At 41.3% G+C, this 12,371-nt stretch overlaps 1 protein-coding gene across 1 annotated transcript in view; it reads left to right on the forward strand.

Moving 5' to 3' along the window:
• The window catches only part of RNF17 (ring finger protein 17), a gene marked incomplete at both ends in the record, with an annotated part of 42,851 nt that extends 31,478 nt beyond the window's left edge, over positions 1–11,373 (forward strand). Inside the window, 9 exons of the mRNA XM_084260170.1 lie at positions 774–937; positions 2,458–2,577; positions 3,565–3,645; positions 4,303–4,428; positions 6,229–6,339; positions 7,595–7,745; positions 8,725–8,860; positions 10,725–10,914; positions 11,275–11,373. Coding sequence (XP_084116296.1) covers positions 774–937; positions 2,458–2,577; positions 3,565–3,645; positions 4,303–4,428; positions 6,229–6,339; positions 7,595–7,745; positions 8,725–8,860; positions 10,725–10,914; positions 11,275–11,373 — 1,178 coding nt within the window. The remainder of the gene's footprint in view (positions 1–773; positions 938–2,457; positions 2,578–3,564; positions 3,646–4,302; positions 4,429–6,228; positions 6,340–7,594; positions 7,746–8,724; positions 8,861–10,724; positions 10,915–11,274) is intronic.
• Positions 11,374–12,371: the final 998 nt, after the last annotated feature.

Consider the following 12,371-nt stretch of genomic DNA (forward strand, 5'->3'; position numbering starts at 1 on the left):
ATTGTAGTACACTTTACTATTGTGATGCTCAGAGGTTAGCCTGGTTCTCAAATATTACTAGGTTCTTTTCCTTCAGTTTAAACTCAGTATGTAGTTTCCTTGAGCTCTTTATCTGTAGTGTGATAGATTCAGTATCTCTTAATAGTTTGTACTGTTCGAAAGAGGTACATGTGCAGCTGACAAATGCAGTGTCAGTCTTCAGTGCCATGATAATGTTGTGCTTTATAGAAATGTTTACAACTGAGAACAGTCATTTTTCTTTACATTTAACTATTGGATCATATCGTAAAAATCTGAAATTCAAAGAGCAGTCACCCCACTTGCCCAAGACTATTCTTCGTGCAGATGCTGCTGTACACTGTGCACATAGTAGAAGAGGATCTTTTGGGCACCTGTTTAGTGTTATTTCATGGTGTCCTGCAACTCTCTGGGAATCTGTTTTGTCCATGGAAAGTCTCTTGCATTAGAGCTGCCACAGTCTGTTGCAGAATTTATAGACCCATCTTCTCTGAGATAGGAGTCCAAAATTACTGAATGGCTTCACAGTTGGAGATGCAGTTTATTTCTTGTTCAAGCAGTAGCTCGTTTGTGTATACTACAAGTTGAACATACATATTCTATCAGAATATATAAATTCTACCATTTTTTGGAGCAGCACATGTATTTTATGTTTATATATGTCTTCAATAGCTAATATGCAGCAGATTCAGATGAAATAGTTTGTGCTAACCTGTAACAAGACAAGTTTGAATTATTTTATATCCTCCCCCCAGAAACTGAACTAAAAAATCTAATGAGTGAAATACAAAATACCTTCAGATGCCTTGGTTGTCTGGAACCCTACCCCTGGAAAAAGGGAGAAGCTTGTGTTGTAAGAGGATCAGATACCATGTGGTATCGAGGCCAAGTTGTAGAACTTGGTTTTGGTACTGTCCAGGTAAGTTTGATTATGGGGCAAGGGGGTGGAGGGAGGGGTGTGTGTTCATGCATGAACGTGTGTACATGTGTGGAGAAGAAAAAAAAAAAGTGGGTGGGAGAGTTGGGAGAGACTGGTTGGAGAGCTGTCAGGCAGAGAAGGACCTGGGGCTGTTGGGTGACTGCAGGCTGAATATGAGCCAGCAGTGTGCCCAGGCAGCCAAGAAGGCCAATGGCATCTTGGCTTGTATCAAAACCAGCATGGCCAGTAGTTCTGGGAAGGTGATTGTGCCCCTGTACTCAGCATTGGTGAGGCCACACCTTGAGTACTGTGTCCAGTTCTGGGCTCCTCACCATAAGAAGGACGTTGAGGTCCTTGAGCAAGTGCAGAGAAGGGCAACCAGGCTGGTGAAGGGGCTGGAGGGCAAATCCTATGAGGAGCAGCTGAGGAAGCTGGGGCTGTTTAGCCTGGAGAAGAGGAGGCTGAGGGGAGACCTTGTCACCTACAACTACCTGAAGGGAGGTTGTAGAGAGGTGGACAATGGTCTCTTCAGCCAGGTGACAGGTGATAGGACAAGGGGAAATGGCATGAAGCTGTGTCAGGGCAGGTTTAGATTGGACATTAGAAAAAAAACTTTTACTGAAAGAGTTGTGAGGGCCTGGAACAGGCTGCCCAGGGAGGGGGTTGAGTCACCTTCCCTGGATGCGTTCAAAAAAAGGGTAGATGAGGTACTTAAGGATATGGTTTAGCTTAGGATGGGAATGGTTGGACTTGATGATCTTCAGAGGTCTTTCCAACCTTGTGATTCTGTGATTGTGTAATAATCTTGTAAAACAAACTTATGATCACACCTTTTTTTGTTCAGCTGACTTGACTATCCAGATACTTGTTTTGCTTAGAAGTGTGACAACTGTCCTGATTTTTTACATCGACTTTGAAGATAAATTCTATCTGCCCATTTCAGTTATTAAAATTTTTCCCATAGTTTTCTTTGTGATTATCAAATGTTCTTAAGTAAAAAGCTACCCTTGATCACCTCTGTGTAATCCCATTTAGGTTTTTTCTTCTCTTGCTGTTGTTACTGTATGTGGAATGCTTTGAAAATGCTTTCCCCTACCCTATTCCCACCCAAAAAATAGTGGCTGGCTGTTTGATTTGAATTCTTTGTGCTGCACAGCTATAGAGCTACTTTTTCTAATTAATAGTGAATCTTACCTAAACCCTGTGAGTCTCCTTCTGCTTTTTCCAAGTCTGGCCCTATCCTAATACACAATTTTTTTATTTCTTAAATTTAGAGCTGGTGTGGATTAGTACAGAAAATGTAGGCTGTCTTGCAAAGCAAGTTTAGAGACTTGAGTTCTAATCTGCCATACCAGTTTTTTTAATGCTTTCCTTCAATTTCCACTTGGTCACATCACATATTCAGAAGCAAACCATTACTGTTTCCTCCAGAAAAGGGAATGCTGAAAATGAATGCTTTCTCTTATTAAACTTAACTTTAAACCAGGAATTATTACAGGAAAGCTTTTCTTTTTATATAGGTACTATACATAGACCGTGGTTGCGTAGAGAGGATTCTTCCCTGTCATCTGTATCCAACTACACTGTATACTGGTATTCCTCCCTTTTGCATACCATGTCAGCTCTCCAAGACAGTGCCAGTGAGTAATGATAAATTTGAAGATTGAGTAGGTAGTTATTCAGTTTGATACACTGTTTAGTCAAACAAAGTTTGAGATGAGCTGCTGCTGTTTTTACCTTGTGGGTGAGGATACAGAGAATGCCTGAGGATCACTTCAGCAAGGCAGCCTTTTATCAGGAAATGCCAGATTGCTTTATGAAGTGACCATGCTTCAAAAGCAGCTGTCACTGGAACTGAATCTTTGTGAGACAGGAAACTGCCATTGTTGGCAGGATCGTACTGTGACTCATAGTGAATCCTGTAATAGCAGCAACAAGAAGTAGGGCCTGGATCTGTTGATGCACAGTGGCCAGAAAATTGTAAATCTTCAGGTCCTGTGAAAATATTTCTATTGCTCTGAACTAAGCTGTGTAGGTAACGATCTGTCATGCTGAACTGATACAAGGGAATTGTATTAGGGGGTTTTGTTAGTAACTGAGGTGTAAATAACATCTTCACATGCAAATAGTGCATTTACTAAGTGTGAGCTACTGAAATGAGGATCTTACTGTACAACTTCTAAAGAAAACTTTTTATTGCTGGAAGCAGTTCAACTGACAAAGACAGGCAGGCTTATAATCCTGTGGGTTGGGAGCAAACAGATGTTGCAGGGAATAAAAGAAGTATTTAAAATATCTTGTGTTTCTGTTGTCTGTTAGGTTATCTTTAGGTCTGATTCTGTATCTTAGGTAACTCTGCACACATAGGTTATTGGGTACATAGTAAAGGTTTGATTTGGCAAGCAGCATCTCTTTCTAAGCCACTCCAAGATCTGAACACTGCTCGTTGACTTTGCACATTCAGTGTCAGTGCACCAGATAATGTTTAAACTGTTGTAGACAAATCTAATTATGTGTTTTCAAATAGTTTTTTTCAGTCATAAGCATGTATTTTCATCTTAAGAACAGTAAGACTGTTACTTGTCAGCATCTTAATGTGTGAGTGTTTCTTGCTTTTCTCCAAACAGATTGGAAATTCTTGGCAGCAGGATGCAGTAAACTGCCTTCAAGACCTTCTTACGAATGAAGAGGTTGAAATACATGTTCAGGTAGCTTAATTTACACATCGATGTGCAATAAGTCTTACATTTTGCTTTCTTCTCTGTTTTTCTTGGCATTAAGAATAACAGGAGAAGGACTATAGCAGTACATGTATTTCATAGACAAAACAAAATCAGAAGCTAAAGTATTTATCCTATGGCTTTACTTTTATTATAGTTTTCAGGTCTTGAATGTGTCCTTTAAGATATTAATATTTGTTTTGTCTCTTTGTATTCTGTGTTCCGTTCAGACAAGCAGCCTAATTTTTTCTAAGCTGAATTTTTAAGTGATTAGACTTTTGCATACTTAATACATTAATATGTCCAAACTTGACATTATAAGGAAACTTATTATCTGTATTATCTGAAAATATGCAGCTTCAGGTAGTTTGATTCATAATGATAAATTGTGAAAGAGAAGTTTATTGTTGAGTGACCAAACGTGGGATAATGTCTTGGTGTTAGACTGAGTAGTGGCTGCAGCCATTCCATAGCTAGGTTCCTGTTCGTGTCACAGCTATTTTTAATAGCCATCCTTGCTGGTTTTGTATCTTTTGAGTGAGTATGGTACATGTAGGAATGATGGGTTTGAATTTCCTGGTAACTGTTTCTAAAACCTCAGTCACACTATTACTTTTATAATCTTACTTGGTCTTGTCTAAGTAGGAATTACCAGATAACCCATGGGGTAAATTATCCATCAACCTGTACTTTGGTGGAATGTCACTGTCTTCCTTCATGGCGTACCAGAAGTACTGTGTTACTGAAGATTCTCAGGATGTACAAGAGCTGGTGAGATTTATTTTGTATTTTTAATGTCAGAATAACAACAGAAAGAGACACACATTAAAAAAGGTTACTCAGTTGCTCGTTGTCACCTTTGATGATTTGTTAGAAGGTCAGCATAGACTCACCAAGGGTACTGGAAGGCTGCAGTAAGTCTCCCTGGAGCCTTCTCTTCTCCAGGCTGAACAAGCCCAGCCCTTTCACCCTGTCTTCATCGGAGAGGTGCTCCAGCCCTCTGATCATCTTTATAGCCTTCCTCTGGACTCCAGCAGCACCATGTCCTCCTTATGCTGGTGACCACAGAGCTGGATGCAGTACTCCAGGTGGGGTCTCACGAGAGCAGAGGGCAGAATCACTTCCTTTGACCTGCTCTGACACATAAAAACACTTCATTGCAGACTACAATTTAATTGGTTTGGATTAAAGTATATGGTATGATGTGATGTGTAATAATAGATTAATATTAGATATTAAAGATACATAATTTCAGCTGTGGCTTTACAGATGTAATAAGGAATGTAAGGCATTTTTAGATGTTTAGAGAATAGATATGACAGAAGAAAAGGCAGGACAAGTGTTTGAAATAGGGAATTCCTAAAGACGTTTTGGTAGTGTCACTGTTTACAACTGGACTGCCTGTGCCTAAGTTTGGTGGATTTAGCAGTAACCAGTTGACTGACTATGAGAAAAGACAGTTAACAACAGAAAGGTGAATGAAGGGGACACAGGGGAGCGAAGATACCCAGCTGAGCTCCGGGCAGCACTCCGTGGGAATGTGCTAGAATTCCAGTTGATTCTTTAGAGCCAGGTTTAATGAGGGGGACTCTCACAATGTTCCTGATTGTTTTGCAGAAATGTGATGTGTAGTTTGTGTGTATCTATGATACAGATCTTTACTAGTATTTCTCCAGACAGGTTGCGGGCTTTTAATCTTAGGAGTACATACTTGCAAGGAGAAAGCTGTTTTTTCCTATTTGAGTCTGAGTTGTTGGGGTTGGGTTTTTTTGTTCCATATCCTATGTCAGATCATGCAGGGGGAGGAAAGCATCAGAATTTATTTTGGTTTGCATTTATATATATGTCATTGCTTCCTCTCTTCTTCTGGGCATAAGGAAAACTGTTCATCAAGTAGATGTATATAACCAAAATACATTTTAGAGAAATTGTATGGGGGTTTATGTGTCATATTAAAGTACAAGAGAGAAGAGGAGCTTTATTCATCTATATACATCCTTACAAAGGCATAATTTGATGTCATGAACCAAATGCATTAATGACACGTGGAGCTCAGACTGTAAAATACATGGCTCTAGAAAAAGAGGTATCTGTACTGCACAGAATCCGTTAGCGTTTGAAGGACTGATTATTCTGGTGTTTAAGGAGTGAAGTTATCCTTTGCCTTTATCTTATGGATAACTGGCTCTGGCAAACCACATTAACATTGGGCATGGCATTCAGGTTAATCTGTGCCAGTTAATTGCTATTCTTTCAGGCTTTCACTCCCAGTATTATCTCTCCTTGAAGAGAACTATATATTTAATGCATTCTTTAAGTTAGGAATTCAGTATGTTAGGACCATTTCAGAGGTATCTATATTTTAGAATTTAGAAATTAACTAGTTCTTTTCTGTTAGTAAACAAAAGGTTTTGTTAAAATGTAGGAAATACTGTCAGGAAATGTTGGGGGGAGGGTGGGCATGGTTGATCAAGAACACACTGTATATTGTTAGAACCAGAAATCATACCAGAGATAGCTTGTATTTTGGTACTAAATATTGATGCTTGACTAAAGTCTGTCTTGGTTTAGGAGCTACATGAAGGAGTCTTTCCTGTTTTGTCTTCATACAAGTTGCCACTGTTACCTGTTCCAGGAGATACCTTTCCTGTCAGAGTTACCCATTTTGTGTCCCCTAAGGAGGTACGTTCTGTAAACATCTGAAATACTGCAAACAGGAAATCACAGAATGTTAGGGGTTGGAAGGGACCTTGAAAGATCATCTAGTCCAATCCCCTATGCCAAAGCAGGATCACCCAGACTAAATCAGACAGGAACACATCCAGGTGGGTTTTGAATGTGTCTACAGAAGGAGACTCCACAACCTCTCTGGGCAGCCTGTCCCAGTGCTCCATCAAACTCACAGTGGAAAAGTTCCTCCTTATATTCACATGGAACTTTCTGTGCTCCAGCTTGCACTTTAAGGACATGGTTTAGTGGTGGCCTTGGCAGTGCTAGGTTAACAGTTGGGTATGATGATCTTGGGTGTCTTCTCCAACCAAAATGATTCTGGAATGCTGTAATACACAACTGTTTTGACTAAATACAAGATGGAAATGTTTGGTATCATGGAAAAGGGCTTTTCTTAAATTGTGTATTCTGCTTCCTCTCTTACAGGAGAAGCATACTGAATATTTTTTGTTTCCTTTCATGCAATTCACTTTAATTCTTGCTTTTTTGTGAATGCTAAATCCTGCTCTGGACTCCTGTACATTTAAGTAGCCATTGCACGATGGAGTTACAGCTTAATTACGTTGTATACAGATGAGAAAATGAAAACTGATTTTCTTTCTGGCTAGTAAATTACAATGCTGACTTAAAAAATAATAAACTACTCAATTTGTTTGGACTACTAGTAGAATATTGCAATGTTCTGCAATGGCTCCCTTTTGTTGGTTGTTTTTTTTTTTTTAAAGAAGGCATTTCAGTTAGGAGCTGTTGCATAGATTTTAATTCACCTATGCAAGTTGTTTAGACTTACAGCATTAGACTGATGCTCCAGTTATAAATGAGGTGAATGGGATGTCTTTGCATAGCAAACAAAACCCCATTTCAGAATTTCTTGTTTCGTTAACTGTGGTTTGATACTACGAAGTAGCAGGAGGGAAGAATCCTAATAAGGTGCAGCTGTGAAGTCTTATCTGGGTTTATACTCTAGTATGTGCATTGCCTTCATTCTTTCTTTGCAACACTGAGATGTGTTAATGAATTACAACCCTCTTCTGCTTTTGAAAATGAAAAATTGTAAATATGAAATTACTCATAAACTGAGGAAAGAAGAAAGGGGAGCATGGAGGTGCTGAAGCTTTCTGAGATAGGAACAAGTGATCCTCTAACAATCTTTGCTCACTGATGGAATGGTGCAAAACTTGTAACATGAGACCTTTTCTTTGAGTAGTTGTACGTTTGCCTTGGTCCTTGGAAGAACCTCAGGCAGCAGTCTGCCCCTGAGGGAGGTGCCAGCTGTGACTTGGAGAGCCTGGATAAAGCCCTGAAGACATGCAATGAGAGTGTGGAGACTTTGCCTCTTCTAACACAGTTCCAAAGAGGTATATTGATGTGTGTGTTTTCCCTGTTGTTTGTATGGATGTACAAAAGCCTGAAATCCTTTTTGAACAAAAAAAAATTTCTATTTCTATGTTTCTTTAAATAAGACTTCTGTAGAGTAAGGAGTAACACTACCCTATAATTGTAGGATATGCTATAGTCGTATGGTGTTACTTTTCATGAAATTGAGACTTCTGTGTCACACTCTTCCACTGGAAGATGAGGGAAAGAACTCAGATTTCTGATGCCTGCTGAAGTGGATGAACTGAGGTTAAGCTGCATATGGCAAAAATAGAACTTTTCCCCTTAAGGTTACTGCCCCTGAAGCTGTAACTGTGAGAATCTTGTTATTAAATAATCAAAAGACAAGTTACATACAGAAAAACATGATACCAAGAGTTAAAAGTTGAAGCCTAAAGAGCATCAGTTCACTTTAATTCTGGATTTCTGGACTGTAAGTCTCTTGTCCACAGCTATTGGCCCTGAAATACTATGAACGATGTGGGTCTGGAATTTGTGAAGAAACCAGTTATTGCTGGTATTGATGTGAAGTAATTGCCAGTATTCACGGTTCTACCAACTAGTAAAATACCAGTTGACATCTGAGGCAGCATCTGCCTGGGCTCTTCCAGACTGTTGTCTGTTCTTAGAGCTCAATCTGTTCAGTAGCTGCAGTGTGCAAATGAGGTAACAGTTCAAACGTTGAACAGTCCAGATCACTGTCTGTACAAAGCAGTTCTCTGCTGATTCCTGTCATTGCCACATGTGGTAGAGAAGCTTGAGTCAAACTTCATACTAAGGACTGTGAATGGGAGGATGTGCACAGCAAAATGGTACCATGAGTTAGAGATGGAAGAAAAAACTTCACCTTGGTTAAAGAGTAAAAAGGATTTTCAAGTTCAGTTAGTTGGTACTGCACTGTGGGTGTATTTTGGACTGGTTTGTGGTGTTGGGGGTTTGTTTCTTTCTTTCCCTTTGCAGGAATGCCGTGCCTTGTAGAATACCAGGATGGCCTGTGGTATAGAGCAAAGCTCCTGTCTGTCACAGAATTTGACCCTGTTATGAGCCTGGTTCAGTTTGTTGACTACGGTAGTTTTTTAGTTGTGCCAACAAACAGGTAAATACCCAAGAGAAAAATCTGCATGTAAAATATGTGTGTGTGTGTGTATGTATTTATAAAAACTGTATTTAGCAAATAGGTGTGATTTTACATTTATTATTGTTTTGTAATATAACTACATATACATTATAATAACTTAACAGCAGATTTCAGCTGGAGAGAAAGGTTGGCTCGTTAAATAATTTCTGTCTGCAGTGTAGTGGGTTGTGCACCTGCTTCTTTTTCTCAGGTTGTTCTGAGATGCTTGTAACTATGATAGCAGATTTCTCCATCCTCAGGTTTCTTAAAACTGAGCCTACCTCACCAGTGATAGTCTGCTTTTTGCTTCCCAGAAGCTTTACAGAAAATAGGGACTGAGCCCTGCGGGTATACAGACAAAACCTTTGGTCCTGTGCAACTGCAGCATGCACAAAAACACCTGGGGAATAAGATAAGGAAGTATCTGAGGGGGACACACACCCCATTATGCTCCTGTGGGAAATAGTAATTAAAATGCTTGTTCTGTCTGGTGCTGGGCTCCTCCAGGAACTACTGCTGTGCTGGCACACAGGTGGGTGCCTCAAACACCCCAGGCTTTTAGGCTCCCCTAAGCCTGTCTGAGTTCTCTCCCTTGAAGCACTTTCACTTAAAAGATTAATTGAAAAGTCACATTGACTTGCTTGTCAGCTCTTTGGGGAATCTGCAGGTCTTGCTGAAGATGTGGGAAAATGGGGATTTGAAAAGATTTCCTACTTCATGGGCTTGTAGGGTCATGGGTGAGCACCTGTTTTACTTCAGGGTTGCACTTCCTAGTCTGCTTTCCCCACTGCCTTCCTTCTAGGATAGAAAGCTAGGAGGATGGGGACATGATCATAGGAAACCAAGATACCTATTTCCAGCAGTGTGCCTAGAGCACATCCATATGTGGAGCACCTTGGGCTGCCCACAAAGGTCTGTGTCATCTTCCAGAGGCACCAGGTGTGGAGCCTGCATCGTACTGATGTGCACTTGCATTCCTCTGTTCAAGTCTGTATTACACACTCAAGACTCCTCCCCAGTGTCGTGATGGGGAGCCAGTGTCCCTGCATGATCCCAGCCTGCTTCTCCATCAGCACTGTGCCAGAGTCCTTCCGAGGGCCCAGCCCTCCCTGATGAACTGTCCCTGGCACGTGACTGTAGAACAAGGACTCTGATCCCAGGTTCCACTCTGCAGATCTACTGCACAAACCATGAAGCTCTCCTTGTGCCCATACAGGGAGGTGATTGTCCCTCTCTACTCTGCCCTTGCAAGGCCCCATCTGGAGTACTGTGTCCAGATCTGGGGCCTGCAGTACAAGATGTGGAACTGTTGGAGAGGGTTCAGAGGAGCCACGAAGGTGACTAGAGGGCTGGAGCACCTCCCCTACGAAGAGAGGCTGGGGGAACTGGCCTTGTTCAGCCTGGAGAAGAGAAGGCTGTGGGGGGACCTCATTGCAGCCTTCCAGTCCTTGAAGGGAACATACAAACAGCAGGGGAATTAACTTTTTAAAAGGGTAGACAATGGCAGGACAAGAGGGAATGGATTGAAGCTGAAGGAGGGAAGGTTTAGATTAGATATTCAGGGGAAGTTTTTTCCAGAGAGAGTGGTGAGGTGCTGGAACAGGCTGCCCAGAGAGGTGGTGGATGCCCCATCCCTGGAGGTGTTCAAGGCCAGGTTGGATGGGGCCCTGGGCAACCTTGTCTAGATCATGGGGTTGGTGTCCCTGCCTGTCAGGGCAGGGGGCTGGAACTATGTGGTCCTTGAGATCCCTTCCAACCCAGACCATTCTGTGATTCTATGATACTGACAGGTCAGCTCAGCAAGTGGATTGTTGCAGGCAAAGGTTTTTCATTTCTCTTTCAGAATGCGTCACATCCCTTCCCACCTGCTGCAGTACCCCGTGCAGGCCGTGCGAGTGGTGTTGGCCGGATTTAAACCTGCTTCATATGACAAAAATGTGCGAAGAATCCCTTACTCCCCGGAGTGGAGTGTGGAAGCCCTGTGGGCTATGATGGAGTGTGTTGAAGGAAAACAGCTCTCCGCTTCTGTACTTGTGAGAAAAACTTGCTCTTTTTTTTTCTCCCAGTTCTTGCTCAACCTAAAGTTTTTACTGGCACTCCGAGTAGTTTCTGTTTGTTTTACTGTGAACCACCATACTTCAAAATGCAGAACCATTTGCTGTGAGGGAATGTTGCACGAAAACATGCAGCGCTGCTCTTAATCCCACAGACCAAGCTTCAGAGCATTCCTTGTACTTTAAAACTGGTTTCCTTTACTTAAACCCATAAATACTTGCTGTATGTTGACAGCTCCATTTAGGCAGTGAGTGTAGCCAGTAAAATAACTTTTACTGCTGGTTAACTTAAAATTTAAATCTGTTCCTTTCAGAGCTCTCTCTGTTTCTGGTTTTCAGACTCTTTTACCAGAAGTCACCATTTATTTGTATGACGATGACAAAAATCTAGTTCATATGAAGCTGATAGAAATGGGACTGGCAGAGTTGGATGAGTGACATGTCCCTACAGTGAGTATGACCTACAGATCCATACTGTGGCGAAGGTACGGTCCCAGCAGCTGTAAGCGAAGTTTGAACTGTCAGTAATGTTGACAACTAGAACTGATTTCTCTTTTAAAAAGTCCTTTCTACTCACACTTCAACTCTTTTAATAAAATATAAAGCAATTTTTTTTGATTGTTTTATATACATGTTACTGAAGCCCATGGTACAACTTTAAGAACTAGCAGGTACTGAAACAAAGAGCCAGCCCTAAGTACAACAGAAAAGGCTTTTGCTGCTGGCAGCTGAAGGGGGTAACTTGCTGTGTGGCAGCATACTCTGCCCACAGAACCAAAAGTAATGGGGTTCTTGTTTGTTTGTTTTCAGCATTTGAACGTCCTGTGGCAGTGGCTCTCAGACAGATCCCTAACGAACACGTGTCCATACATCTAGTCAAACAAGGACTGTTTGCTTCACAGTATGTGTTGTCTGCAGCAAATGCTGGAGACTTGGATTTCCAGATTTCTTGTCCCACTCTATGTTTAAGTAGTTGTTCTCCTTCATGTTTAACAAACACTCCTCTAATTGACACTTACAGATAATGTTCCAGACTACTCTTTACGCCTAGAGTAGTGAAGCTGTTTGGTCACAGCATTAGCTCCTGACCTTACAGCCTTAAGCATTCTTCTGTGATAGCCTTTTTGTAAGAGTAGATGGAATTAACATGCTAGATAAGAAGTTGATGCTGGGCACAATTGTTCTAGTGCCTTGTTGGAAGAATTGGAGGGAAGATGATTGTTCTGATAGTGTGATGTAACACTTGTTTGTTTCAGGCTTTTGTGTTTCAGGTAAATCTAGTAACAGACTTCTCCATGAGTCTGGAACTGGGAGTGAACAGTTGGGGAAGGGGGGGGTGTTGCTGTTTCTGTTCTGGAACATGTTTGTGTTGCTGCTGTGGGTTCTGTTTTCAGTCATGGTGAGATAGGTGTGTTTTAGGTGTCCTTGTACCTTCT

This window comes from Gallinula chloropus, assembly GCF_964237585.1.
Source record: "Gallinula chloropus genome assembly, chromosome: 1".
Lineage (NCBI taxonomy): Eukaryota > Metazoa > Chordata > Aves > Gruiformes > Rallidae > Gallinula > Gallinula chloropus.